The sequence below is a fragment of the Sander vitreus genome, chromosome 9, assembly GCF_031162955.1.
Source record: "Sander vitreus isolate 19-12246 chromosome 9, sanVit1, whole genome shotgun sequence".
Lineage (NCBI taxonomy): Eukaryota > Metazoa > Chordata > Actinopteri > Perciformes > Percidae > Sander > Sander vitreus.
In genome coordinates, this window is record NC_135863.1 from 28,029,329 (window position 1) to 28,044,469 (window position 15,141).

Sequence of the window (15,141 nt, forward strand, 5' to 3'; positions counted from 1 at the left end):
TGAAGAGATGAATCTGCTGAGCAGAATCCACCTTTGAAAGGAGAGAAAGAAGAGCAGTGGACAAAGTGGATGGAGAAGAGGAGAGAGAGAGAATGAAGGATGAAAGGGATAGAACAGACAGACAAGTGTTTTATTCAGCAACGGAGAAGGACTGAGGATACCAGAATAGTTGCCATGTAAATTTGCAGCCACCAATAGGGCAAGCAAGGTTGTGGTGGGGAAAAAATGTAAATTAACCTTTATTCCACATAAATTTCAATGACATTGGACAAAAAGTGAATGCAGCACAGTAATATAAAGAGAGTAGCATTCTATGTGTTAAACATTTTAATTTAATTGTAAATAAGCGTATTCACTTTCTTTTTGAGAGTGAAATGTTCAGATTGATATCAATCCATCAGTCAGGACGTGGTTAGACTAGCTTAGCATAAAGACTGGAAGCACTAATGAACATGTTAAATCGGCCATTATCACAGCGGTCTACATCCCACCACAGGCGAGCACACTGGCCGCCATATCGGATCTTTGCAAAGACCTGAACTGCTCCCCGATCGGTAATAGTGACGCTGCGCTCATTGTTGCAGGCTAAGTCGAAGGGAATAAACACTCTGGATCCCTGCTATTCGCCATTCAAAAACAGCTACAGCGCAGAATCGCTACCCACGCTCGGGAAGAGCGGCCTTGTGGCCATCTTGCTGAGGTCCAGGTGTTAACAAACTCAGGCTACGAAATGGTGGGGCCAATCAGAGGGCGCCCTACAGTCTGCACTACATGATGCATAATTAGGCTTTGGCCGGTGTAAATATTTTCAAACCAATTTGAAGCGCCAGACCAGAGCGGTATTACAAATGTTACCACTAGGTGTCGCACAGCCGCGCCTGAGTGAGACCAGAGAATTTTTAATAAGGGGAGAACTTCCACTCTCTGGAAACTTCTAGCTTCTGAACTGGTTGCAGTTCAGCTCTGGTTCCATATGAGGGCACTCACGCGCGAGTGCAGAATGAATGGAGGTCTATGGAGCGATATCCCTCAAAATCCACTTTTCTCAGGATATCATTTTTTGTCTAGTAATTTGAATGTTGCATTCGAAAGGGGAGGCTAAGAAAATACACACTACTGGGTGTTAGATTTTTTTAAAGTCGCTTTTTAGTTCTAAAAAGCCTTTTTAAAATGTCAATGACGTCATACACATATACGGCCAGAGATACTGCTTTACGGCAAGCTCTGAGTCGCTTCCTTTGTTTTCTCGAGGCATCGACAACACAGCTGACAGGTTAGGCTCTCCCTGTTAATACACGTGCTAGAAAGAGGTTTGCTAATGTTTTAAAGACCACGCCGAAATATTCGGGTTCCGCTTCAGACCAATCAGCATTCATTAGCAGAATGCTAGCGTGCTATGGGCAACGACGACTCAACCTGTAAGAAATCGAAAGGACATAAGTACTCGTTCATTCAACTTTCGACCTATAGTCCATGATGAACTTGCAAAAACTACAATCAAATCTGAGATTTCTCAACGGCAATCAGGCGAAAGAGACAAATTTAGCTGTCTAGCTCCATAGACTCCCATTCATTTATCACTGGACCGCGATCACCCCCAGTGGAACTCTGGTGGAACTGCAACCAAATTCGGTGCAATGGGGCTTAAACAGGCTCTCCGTAGACGGACTGTGGTGAGACTGATGAGTGAGCCCATAATGAGAGTGTAGTAGCGACTCCAGTCCACATGGTGGCGCTAATGCACCATTAAGCCATGACTTTTTACCTGCAGTGTTTACATGTTGCCTTGTCTTGTTACCTGTAGGCTGCTACTTGGAAAGTTTAGTAAGCTAAACTACCAGTTATTCTACATACTGTAAAATGAAGCTTCACTACACTGAAGCTAGCCCCCACACACAAATGTAGAAGTACTACATAGAAGCAATTTTTCTTACACATAGCCAAACATAGCGGTGGCGTCAGTGATGCTTAGCAGTTTTATTTCAGAAAGCTCCGCTGTGCTTGAGCTTCAGAATACTCGGGGAATTGTAGCTTATGTGGACACTACCGCACTTCTTGACCAATATAAGAGCTAACTTAAGGTACTGAAATGCTATTTGATTCAGTAAATAGTAGTCCATATCCTCGACATTCCACTTCCGGGATTGCTCCGTTGCCGCCGGAAATTCCACCTGATTTCACTCATTTAGGCCGGATAGCCGTTGCTTTGGGCTTCCTTTGTTTTGGCATTTTAAACTCTGGTGGATTTATGAGGACTATGGTTAGCTGCTCCTCAGATCTATGCAGGGTCAATCAAGACAGCTAGCTAGACTCAATCTGAGTTTTCTGTTGCACGACAAAAGCAACTTTTGAACGTACACATGTTCCACCAACCCAAGTTCCTTCCCGAGGCTATTTTGCAGCGGCAACGCTGCTTTTCCCGGTGCTTAGCACCGCCCAAGATGATTGTGATTAGTTTAAAGAAATGCTGTTTTTCTCCCATCCCGGAATGCTGTGTGGACTAGCCAGACCCTCTTCCGCAGCGCCGTGGTGGAGGAAGGTCTGGCAATGCGCGACTAAGCAAACAGTGACGCTATAGAGATGTAGTCAAAACTACTAACCCTACTGCTCAACGCTGCTTGCAATACATACAGGATGGTAATGTCAGCTACTTTTTAATTTTGCGAGTAGGTGTCATAATGACAAATGCCGGTTCAACAGGTTGGCGTAAATACAAACATATCACTTCCTTCATGTTTACTTCGTTCCGTACAGTGTTTACCCTGCAGCCTCTGCAAGCAGGAGGACACCATTAAAGGCTCTTGTAGCCGTGATGTTCATGGCCGTCTTTGAATAACTTTTCTTTCATCATTTTTGTTTTTTGTTTTGATTTACAGCTGTTACTTTAGATTATTTCAATCAAGACACTGAAGAATAAATGGGCTCTTTTGTTGCACTGGAATAACCCTGCGCATATTGACGTATTAACACGTCAGTATTAATCCCAGCCGCCTCACCCCCCAGAGAGAAACCTTTACCTCTCAAGCTTCTCTAAATGTTCTGCCTTAGCGCCACAGAGATGAATGCTATGTTCTGTTTCCTCTCTCCCTCTCTGTCTTCCCTGCTCTTTCCTCTGTTGCTTCACCTGCCAGTCGGAGGACCTCGGAGCCTGTGCCCAGTTTGAGGCCAGCCGAAATGCCAGGAATATGATGCCAAGCGCCAGCTGTGGCATTTTCCCAGAATTCACCCTGAGAAAACCCTCCTCAGAGACCGACATCGAGAACTGGGCGTCCAAGCACTTCAACAAACACACACAGGTACTCAAGAGGACGTGTGTATCCAGTCTTGTATAAAGTACTTGAAAGCAACACTTGAGCAAAAGTACAAATATCTTGCCAGAAAATGACTTTGGTTGAAGTCAAAGTTTTCAGAAATATAAATGAGGGAAGTAAAGTAACAGATACGTAAACATTCGTACGACTTAAGTACAGTAGCGAAGTATTTGTACATTACAACGCTGTGTGTATCTGACTTTGGTGGGCTTTTGTCGGTATTTCTGCCTTAACTTTCTATACAATTGTCTCCAAAATGTTGTGGAATATCTTGAAATAGTTTATCCTCATGTGTAAGTGTAAACACGGCCATGTCATTTCAGCTTATTTGTCCCATACTATGTTAATCTGCTAAACCCTGTGTCAGATTCAAATGTTACGGTTGATTACACTGTAAGTGGAAACCTCCTGCATACCATATTGTTTCAGTAATCAGCTGATCTCTAATCAGGTTTAGCTACTCGAGAAATAATACACGAGTTGAGCAAGAAGGCTCATTATTGACCTGAGTTTGTTAAAGGGGAACTATGCAGTTTGTTTTAGCTTAATGTACCTTAACTGAACAGCTTATTTGGTCAACATTGGTCTGTAAATTATTTAATTTAATGTAATGTTATTATTTTTGGTTTATAAGATAAGATAAACCTTCATTGTCATTGCACAGAGACCCATACATCGAAATTGTGAGTGCCTCAACTGCAGGTGCCTTAAAGATAGACAATAAATAGCAAAAAAAACTAGAATAATACCACGAGACGTACTGGATCCACGCAAATACAGTAGGTGGGACAAATTTAGCCCCTGTTTTTAAAGCTTTAGTGCGTAACTTGTTTTATATTAATGAACGTCCGTTACATTCAAGCCATTGCCAAATGAGTTGCTACTAGACTAACTAAGACTATCATCTCCACACAACTCTCTCTGTATTTCTCAGTATCGCTATGTTCAGAAGATTGTGTTTTCCGGAGAGCAGGGTTTCCGCGGGGTCTTAAAATGTTAAAAAAAAGTCAAAAATTTTGAAATCTAGAAAGTATTGTGTTCTAGGTCTTAAATAATTTTAAACCGGTCTTAATCTTCCTACGTCAATGTACCGCTACCTCAAATGCTCTTTGAAATGTCGATTTAGCGATTTAGAAAGTTATTTTTTAAGATTCTGTGATGTTGTAGTTCTTCACATATAATTCGCTGTATTGGGACTACAGATGAGACCAACATACAACTTAAATTGCAGCCAATCTAGACACTAGTCCTATAATGCCAATGAGGAAATCTGGGAATTGTTTCAGGCAATGTTTCCAGACTCTGACATCTGACTTTGTTTTTTATGTCGTGATATTGGTCTTACAATTTCATTCATAATGCTCTTAAAAAGTCTTAAATTTGACTTGTGGAAACCTGTAGAAACCCTGGAGAGAGAGAGAGAGAGAGAGAGAGAGAGAGAGAGAGAGAGAGAGAGAGAGAGAGAGAGTGTGTAATACCGAATTACAATAAATACAAAAATATAACTGTATAACAGTGACTGTCTCACCCATACACATCATGCAGGCATTGAACTGATCCGGGATCAGATAAACCATAATAAAATTGAACGGGTAGAAAGACCATTTCCATTCAATTCAATGTAGCAGAACATGTGCTAATCAAATGACCACGGAAAACAGTTTAATGGCCTTTCTATCCCCTTTATTTCTATGAGATAAACACTACAGCAGCTTTGTGTGTCTTGTATTTGATAGCATGTGTAGAAATGGCTGGAGCTTTGCTTTCATGTGACAGAGAACAATGGCTAACTGCAGTGTCATTTTAGTCGTCACAAGGACAGAGGAGACAGACCGTGGATATATTAAGAATATCAGACAGTGAGTGGATATTTCCGCTGACGGCTTGCTTACTGACGTAGTTGTACGGTGGGAGATGAATGCATTTACACCTTTTCAACATCTTGCTAGAATGTGTCTCAAACAACCTCACAATTATTCAAGATGGATTTCAATCTGTCTGTCAAATCTGCCCAAGAGCCACTAAGTGTAAGTAGGGACTTAATCTAGGCAAGGCTTTTGCCTAACATTGTTTCTGCTCGAGCGAGGCTTGCTTTTGAACGTTGCACGCTGTAGTCTAATTTCCCTTTTCCAGACTTTAGATTTGAAGTGTTGTAACCCTCGTTGTCCAGGGACTGAAAGGATTTTCTCATTTATTAGCCTAACCCTGGCTTTTTGTTTCCCTCCATCCCTTTATGGTTTTTATCTCAGGGTCTGTTTAGAAGAAAGGTATCCATCGCCAACATGCTGGCCTGGAGCAGCGAGCCCATCAAGAAGCCCATGATTGTGACCTCGGACCGCACCGTGAAGAGGGAAGCAGTGGACATCTTTAAGCTCATTCAGACCTTCATGGGAGACCGTCGCTCCAAGGCCGACTCCCTCGCTGTGGCTCTGGAGGTCTGTGGACATCCTGAACCAATCCTCCGACCTGGCTCAGGGTCTAAATTAGAGATGTTCCGATAGAAAAGCCTCCGATACTGCCTGAAATGCTGGTATCGGAGTAAGTAGTCCAGTAAGTAATGGAGTTAATGCACCGATCCGATACCATGTAATTTAGCCCCGAAGAAAATCAACTTTAAAGTAGTTCATTTATGTTCTTTTTCCGCTAGATAATAAAGGAACGTTCTATTGCGTTCATTGTTTGTGTTTGTTTTGTTTTCGGAGTAACGTTTTCGAAGGTATCGGAATTGGTATCGGACCATCTCTAGTCTAAACACTCATTTATTCACGCACATAAGCCGTTATTCTCACTCTCACTCCTTCATTTCTCATGTCCCTCTGTAGTGGTTTTCACTTTTCATTCAAACTTTATCTTAGAGATGGTCCGATACCATTTCATGCTTCTCGATAGCGATTCCGATACCTGAACTTCCGTATCGGCCGATACCGAGTACAGATCTGATACCAGTGTACTATATATTTTATCATGTTTTATCCGCTGTATACTACTATCCCTGTATGGGTGTGATATGATTGCTATCTTTAATGTACGGTCTGGCTTGGGTTAAACATTTTGTGAAACATGAACAAACACACAAATGACACAAATGAACGCCATAGAACCTTCTTTTGTTATCCTGTTCGAAAGTCAGTCGGTACAGAAAAGAACACAAGTAAACGACTTTAAAGTAGATTTTCTTCAGGGCTAAATTACGTGGTCTCAGATCGGTGCATAAACTCCAGTACTTTCCGATACTGATACCAGCATTTTAGGCAGTATCGGAGGCTTTCTCTAGTTTATTTATACTCGAGAGATCATTGAGCGGCAACCCTCATTTACAGCGACAAAAACAGAACAACACAGAAAACCCCATCATTTGAGAAATAGAAAGACAAGACAACTTTCTGAATTGGAAAAATTATTTGATAAATAAATTAGGATAATAAGGATGAAAAAGAAAGTAAAATTATGTAAAGCAATTACTAGTAGACGTTTGCAGGTGTAAACCAGATTTCTAAATTGTCCAAGACCGAGCTCGTGGAACATGTTTTTCATTTTCGTCATTTTCAATGATGTCTTTGGTCTGAACCTGACACTTCATTTTCAGGCAGCGTTACATTAGCGCTCCACGTCTAGATGTTAGCAACACCGTCATTAGGAAATAACCATATGTGTCGTTCAGTGTCTGCAGATGACAAACTGAACCAGGATCACTCGACTCTCCTCTCTGCAGTACGCCTGAAGTGTCAGGAGGCTTCACAAGCTGTGTCCTTGTTCACAGTGTGACTTTGAAGGGAAGCCTCATTAATAAAACTGTGTGTTGGATCGGCAAAACAAAAGAGTTCGAAAACTGCACTCATGCAAGCAAAAACCCAGGTCTTTTCATTCCTTTTGAATGGGGGTAGTGCGTTTAGGCTGCAGCGGGGGTTGCCGCAGGGGGGACATTTAAAAAAAACTGCAGCGAAAAGTTGAGACCGATACGATACTGGCATCAATATCGGAACATCTCTAATAAAGAGACAGTCATGAGCAGAAGACCTCACGCGGCTCTCTGCCTGTCTCCGTCAGGTGGTGGTGCGCGGGTGGAGTAACCAGGGTCTGCGCGACGAGCTCTACATCCAGCTGTGTCGCCAAACCACGGAGAACTTCCGCTACGACAGCCTGGAGCGAGGCTGGGAGCTGATGGCCATCTGTCTGGCCTTCTTCCCCCCCACGCCGCGTTTCCACACCTACCTGGAGGGCTACATCTGCCGACACATGGACCCTCTCAACGACACCAAGGGTGAGGGAGCAACACACACTCAGTAGGGGTGGGAATCACCAGAGCCCCCACGATACGATATTATCACGATACTAATGTCACGATACGATGTTATAGCGATTTGAAACATATTGCAATATTCTGCAATATATGCAATTTATTACCTTTTTTCTAACTTCAAATGTTTCCCAAATTCAAATTATGTCCCCAAAAGGAAACTTTGTCAACATCTGTTTTATCTAAAAAAAAAAATTAAAAAAAAATACATTTCTCTGTTTGTTCATATCACTTCAATTTTATTGCTGCAAAATGGGATTGCCAAGCAGACAAACTGACCAACACATATATAATAAAAGATCCATACTTGGCGTCTGTGTATCGATACAGTATTGCCACGGAAATTATCGCGATACTATGCTGTATCGACTTTTTCCCCCCAACCCTCACAAAAGTACTAAAACCACACTGTAAAAATACTCTGTTACAAGTAAAAGTCCTGCATTGAAAATGTTACTTAGGTAAAAGTATGCAAGTGTCATCAGGAAAATGTACTTAAAGAATATCAGTCAGAAAAAAAAGCCTCTAAATTAGTATCCCTACTACTAACCCAGATTGCTATGAACTTTATTTTTGATATCCATGGTCTCCAGAGGATGGCTCTTTACCAAAATACCCCCTTGACCAGCAATATGGTCCATGATATTGTGTCACAGAAACTTATTTTAAAAAAAAAATGCTGCAAGATTATACCGCACAGAAATGCAGATATATCGTTAGTGTACAAAGCGCAGGACTGCGACACTAGTTGCATCTCATGTCCCGTGTGAGGTTTCGGTTTAAGCTTAACTTTGGTTGAGGTTAGGAAATAATGGTGGTTTTGGTTAAATATTATGTGATTTTTTTTTTAAATATATATTTAATAAACATATCCCGTCAGGTGCTTCAACTCAGTGTTGACTTTTTCCAATATTTAAACCTACAATTCTTTTGGCCACTTTGGGTCTGTGGAACAACCCCTTATTAGTAAGTAGGATGAACGTGTTAGTGTGTCAACACCTATTTACGCATCCAGCAGACAGAGCAACATTAGTATTCATTTGGAGTGTGTTTGGTGTTTGTGCCCACCTGATGAATATAAGTCAGATGTTCACTCTTCTCTTTGTTTTTGTTTTTTAAACAATTTCTTTATTGATTTGTTGTACTCACAGGTAGTACAACTTTTGTTTAACAAGTCCCCCGCCGACCCAACCCACAACAAAGTTGCTCTCTCAACATATGTTACACTATAAGAGCTAAATAATGAGAAAACCATAAAGCAAACTATATAACAGTATCCCATGTACAGAACAATGGCACCTCCAGCAAAGCCATGAAATAATACAAATACAAAAATAAATAAGAATTGCACCTTTGCTATCACCCTTCAAGACATGCCTCAGTCCTTTTCCCCTTCTGGGTTTCACCCCTTATTTAATTTAAGGTATCCCTGTGTAGAGGCTCTCCTATGTCTCCCCCTTTACAAATTGGTCAAATAGTTTCCACATTTCCTCATACACCCCCAATTAGTTTTTGATGTACATGCCAGTTTCTCCATGGACATAATGTACATTGCACCATATTCTTGATCCAAGCACTGATTGTAGGTGCCTCCATTTTCTTCCAGATGAGAGCTATATACTTTTTAGCCTGTGACATCAATACATTTATATTCTTGGGTTTTCAGATTTAGATTTGTTGGATACAGGTGCAATAAAATCATCTTAGGGTCAAGTGGAATGTTAACAGACAAGATGAACGTGGTTTTATTGATCACCTCCCTCCAGTATGTTTTCATTTTGTCACACTCCCAGACACAGTGCAGAAGTATTCCTTTAGCCTCATTGCATTAAAAACAAAGGTCAGGTATATGACTGTTGTATCTATTTAATTTAACAGGAGTGGTGTATGTCTGCATCAGCCAATTATATTGGAGTAGCTATAAATTAGAGTTTGCTGTTGTTTTTTTTTAGATGCGCCACAGGTCTCCTTCCAATCGCTTTCCGAATAGTTTTTGGTCCTTTTGGGAAATATTTGTCTCTCTATCTGCTAAATGCTTCACTATGTTCACCAGCTAGTCTCAAACTGTGTCTGCTGTTTGATGCTCAGCAGGTACAGCAAGGTGGAACCGAGATCAGATTATAAACCACATTTTTCCAAACGAACTGTACTTTTTTTTAAACGATTCCAAGTTGGGACCAGTTCTCGATGCCCAATCCTACTCATTAAATGTATAAAAAGAACATGCAAAGTAAAACAAATTACAGTCTAACAAATAAAATAGTGCAGAAGTTAAAATATACATATATAAAATGTAAAAAGAAATAATATAAATTTGTGGTAGAGAATTGCAGTATGAATAAAATGAATGTAAACAAGGATGTAGTGAATGTATATGTGTAATCAGAAGTATTAAATATATATATATATATATATATATATATATATACACAGAGATGTAAACAGGTTGTAAAACAGTAAAGTACATAAGATAAAGCGACAATTCACTGTAAAGCTCTGTAAAGCTGAGGTTAGCTGTAGCTGATACCTTTCACATCATCATATTGTCAGTATCTTCGCATTGTCATTTGATACATTGTTATTATAAAAATATAATATAACACTTTGAGTTGCCTTAAGAGAACCATAAAAGTGTTAATCGTGCTTCAGTTGGTTCAAGCTGATTTCTTTGGAAAACATATCAAATGCATTGTCAGAGAACATTTTGCCGATACGTTCGGTATGAAGATTTTGCAACCTTGTGAATAGGTTCATTAAAAATCATTCCCTCGTTACGTTGATAAAAGACATACAAGATCATTTGTGTCATTACGTTTCTTTCAAAACATATTTGCTCTTGCAAAGTAGTAGTATGTAAATATAATCTTTAGCAGATAGTACGCTGGGCGATTGCAGGATTTTTTAAGTGGGGCGGCACAAGAGGGGACCAATAATCAGTCAGGGGGGCCTGGGGGAATACAGCATAGAAAATCTGCTTAGAAATATAGGAAACATTGGATAGGATAGAACAACACAATGTAATTCTGCTAAATAAAACATTACATGAAATATCACATTCATTATTAATTTCACTTTGGTCATAAAGTCTTTGGCAGAACAGGCAGCTAAGTGACAGTACTCTGATCCAATGGATCCTGCTAAGACGTTCGTATTGTGGGGTGCAATAAACAGTGCAGCCTCTAAGAGATGCTAGGGATGTTCGAGACCTTTTGTCCTTTAAGACAACAGTCTCAACTCAAGGACGGTCTAGTAGCTGCTCTGGAGCTTTCAATCATAATATATGATCTTTATCGTCAGATGGAGTTTGCCCGGCGGTCGTGGAATCATAGATATTCACATTTCTGAGCACTTGAAGGACTTTTCTACCATGTTGGCTTAAGAGTTAAGCCTTCTACACATAATAAAAGGGTAAAACCACGAGGTAGGGAGCAGAGCACAGAGACAACGCGCAGCGCAGATATACTGTACTGTCGTTGCTAATGGTTTAGTTGCGTCTTGAAAGGTCAGCGGCAACGAGGTCAAAGTTGAAATAATTTGAAGCGAGGCGCTCAGCGGCAACTGTGAGCGGTGCGCCACGCTTCCTCCGAGTTGCCTCCACCGCAGGAAAACAATGGCACGGAAAGCACAGAGCGGTATTATTATTATATTATGTATTATTTTTTAGGGCTTTTTTTGCCTTTTATGATGGAGCAGCTGGAGAATGTCAGGAAAGGGGAAGAGAGAGGGTGACAGCGTGATTTTCTAAATAATTGAATCAGGCCCTGACTCTATAGGTAACAGTATTACAATCAGGAGAGACTTCATTAAGGCTGAAAATAACTTTATTATGGCATGGTGGCATGTGTCTTTGTCGATGAGGGCCCATCTGGGGCCAGTCACAGACTGATGACCGTGATGACTGATGAAGTTTCCAACCAAGTTGCCCCACTGTAACTGTAGTTTAAGAAAGATCTTAAAAATACATACAAAAGTTATTCCCAGTTGTTTAGGCCTGGTGGGGGGCAACTTAGAACTGGTGGGCCAGCAGGCTTACATTACACTGGGGAAAACCCTTTAGAGAGGGTCGACCCTCAAACACAAGACTGGCGGTTTGATCGCCTCCTCCTGCCACATATCAAAGTGTTCTAGAGCAAAACACTGAAAACCCAAGTTGACCTGAACTCCCCGGGCGGCGCATGTGTCCACTGCTCCTTAATCTTAAGATTGGTTAAATGCAGAGATTGCATTTCAATACATTGTACTGTCAGTTGTATGTGACAAATAAGAGGCTTTTCTGTTTTTTTTACTGATGCGCAAAAGGTTGCAATGTGAGAGTCTTTGGCTATTAGACTCCATCGCTATGTTAAATTTATAAGGGGCAGAAAGGCCATGGGTAGACAGGAATATCCCCCCGAGGGAGTCTAGACACTGGTGGTGGTGAAGGAAAGCCAGAAGATCTGGATGGACGTTTATGTGGAGCGGGGCTTCTAATGGAGGAACCCTGGGTGCTGGGAAATGATGAGAATTGGAGGTGAATGGAGTGGAGGGTCGCATAGATTTTTCTGAAATGGCAACAGACAGCAGCGGAGAGGAGAACAGGGCCACGTTCAGCTCCGACAAAACGTAGCAACACAGGTTTTTTTTTTTTTTAAACTGAAACGGGTGCGTTGAACACCCTGTTGTGTGCGCAAGCACTCTGCCTTTTTATTACCACGAGTTTACAGACACGTCTCTGCTTATTGGGTATCACCCACAGGTGAACAGATAAACAGCAATAAACAGCCAATAAACCAGAGACACACCAACCAGCCGAGAGAAAACATAACCTTAAAGCTGTTGCACACCATTTTACACCGTTCCGAGGAAACATGTCTTTCAACTGGGAAACCGTAGCAAAACAGTGCACACTGTTTTGGGATTGAACGTGCCCCTGATTTAAAGTATAGATGCAACAATGTGATTTGCTTCTTGGAAATCATGGCGAAGTCTGGTTGGTTTAACTGAAAGAGTGAACGCTCAGTCAGCTGATTAGCTTGGGAAAGAGAGAGAGGAGGAGAATGAAAAAGGCATAGAAGTCTTCTTGAATGAAGTCACGCTTATATTGCAAATGTTGCTTTTGACCACAGCTGGAGATTGTTCTTTATTTCCGTGATCCACGATTTCAGTGCAGATTTTGTGGCTTTTTCGGCAAAAAATAAATTTTCATGGTAACAGCTTAATACCGCTTATCCCACAAGCTCATCAATACAATTGCACAGATTCTGCATTTTGAAGATGTTAAGAGGGGGAACGAATGCTAGAGGTTTTTAAAATGGGGGGGATATTGATCGGACCAGCACTGAGGACAGTCTTTGGGGAACTCCAGGTTGAAATATCAGATAAGAGGGAAACTGATACAGATATACAATCCAACAAATATCTTCAGACCATTTACTACCCTTATTTTATAACAGAAAATCAATAACCTGCAAACCCAAAGCCCATGTAGAACAGCAGTGGCTGCAGGCAGCTCAGCATTGGCCTGGTCTTACCGTAAATAAAGTACTTCACGGTGCATTTACATTTTACAACTGCTTACACATGTTTTCAGAACTATGCCTACTTTATTTAAAACTCTACACACAATTTCCAAAACTGCACACTCAAAATGCTAAATGCCTCATATATCCTTCAAAATTAAACACTGCATTTAAAATGCCAAAAACACATTCTCAGAATGAAGCTTTCGCATCAAATGTCAAAAACTTATAATAGTTGGATATACCATATGTGCACACTGTTCTAAATCTAAGGGTCTTTTGTCTTTCATAGCCTTATATCTACATTTCCACAAATGCTATCTGCTGAGAGTGGTTTAAAAGTACACTGTAATCCCCAATGCAATGTTGAAACAGAAAAATATTAATTTGGCAAACCATTACTGTTGTAACAGTAGCACAGCGTTGTATACAGAAGCATAAAAAAAAAAGAAAAAAAGATAAACGTATGTATACCAATTTTAAGAATAATGAACACGTGTGTGTGTGTGTGTGTGTCTGTCTGTCTGTCTGTCTGTGTGAGGAGTGGGGGGTGGCAGGCCATAAGTGTTGTGATTGGTTGTGTTTGGAAAAGGAAAGCAAGTCACTTCTTGATAGAGATATAGAGAATTGTGTGTAGTGTTTTGAAGAAAAAGTGTGTGAAAGGCTTAGAAATAGCTTCTGGTTTTGGAGATTTGGTGTGTAGTTTTGCTCTTTGAGTGAGAGGTTTCAAAAATCGTGTGACATATAAAGATTGTGTGTGTCAGTTGCAGTTGTAAAAAACTGTTAGTGGTTCTGTACTGGTGCTCTGCCCCCCCCTACAGGTGAACAGAATGAATAACCGATTACTGGCAGCCTCTCCCCCTGGTGGCTCAGTGCTAATGTAGGACTAATGCCTTTTAGCTTGTCCTTGATTGATAGTGAGAGAGCCAAGCAGTCCACTTAGTTTTTCAGTGCTCGCTTCCTGTGTTTTATATATGAAATGAAAGTTATAATGGAGTTATTGTGAGGTTTAGCCACTGGAAACAATGAACACTGCCCAGTGGTGAAATGTAACCAAGTACATTTAAGATACGATAAGATAGACATTATTAATCCCACACTGGGGAAATTCCTGTGCTAAAGCAGCTCAAAAGAAAAACAATGTATACACATGAGAATAGCACAAATACACATTAAGTAGACATAGGAGAAAAAATATACATAAATTATAAGAACAAGAAAAAAAGAATCAGATAATAATAATAATAGTAATAAAAACAGACAGTGTGTATATATACACAGATATACAGATGAGTAAGGTGCGGATGAATAGATATGACATATTGCACAGTTGGAGGTAACAAAGATAAATAAATAAATATGCATAGTGCAGAATATTGTCCAGTGGATGGCTCATATTGCAGAAACAGCTAGCAGTGCTACATTATGATGTACTGTAGCATTAAAGAGTCTGACTGCTGCTGGAATGAATGAATTTACTCATGTACTGTACTTAAGTACAAAGTCTTTTCTTTTGATGCAGCTTTAGTTACTAGTTACATTACAAATTAAGGTTTTTGCACACAAAACACATTATAAAATGTGATGTTTTATTATAAATGAAACTAGCCAACAATATAACGGCCTACAAGTCCAGCTGAAATGATTAGACCATTAAACACACAACTGTTTGGATCCTTTACACTTTCTAAAATGGGAGGAGTTTTCTGCATTAAGTACTTTTACTTTTAATAAGTACAATGTCCTGATGATACTTACATACTTTTACTTAAGTAACATTTTCAATGCAGGACTTTTACTTATAACAGCGTATTTTTACAGTGTGGTATCAGTACTTTTACTTAAGTAAAGGATCTGAGTACTTCTTCCACCGCTGACCCTAAATTGAGAGGTGGATCATGCAGAATGGAGACAAACATTTTGGGGGGGTAAATAGCATTTCAAAAAAAGGTAATATTTGATCAGAAATATGTTATTGTAAAGTATTGACAAAATGAGAGTAAAATAGCAAAATGCACGTTTGATAAAACTATCT

The 15,141-nt window shown here is 40.2% G+C and overlaps 1 protein-coding gene across 1 annotated transcript in view; it reads left to right on the forward strand.

Annotated features, from left to right (window-relative positions):
* Positions 1-15,141, forward strand: part of arhgap39 (Rho GTPase activating protein 39) — a 46,497-nt gene that overhangs the window by 23,883 nt on the left and 7,473 nt on the right. Inside the window, exons 4-6 of the mRNA XM_078259940.1 lie at positions 3,132-3,296; positions 5,561-5,746; positions 7,359-7,572. Of these exons, the coding sequence (XP_078116066.1) occupies positions 3,132-3,296; positions 5,561-5,746; positions 7,359-7,572 (565 nt within the window). The remainder of the gene's footprint in view (positions 1-3,131; positions 3,297-5,560; positions 5,747-7,358; positions 7,573-15,141) is intronic.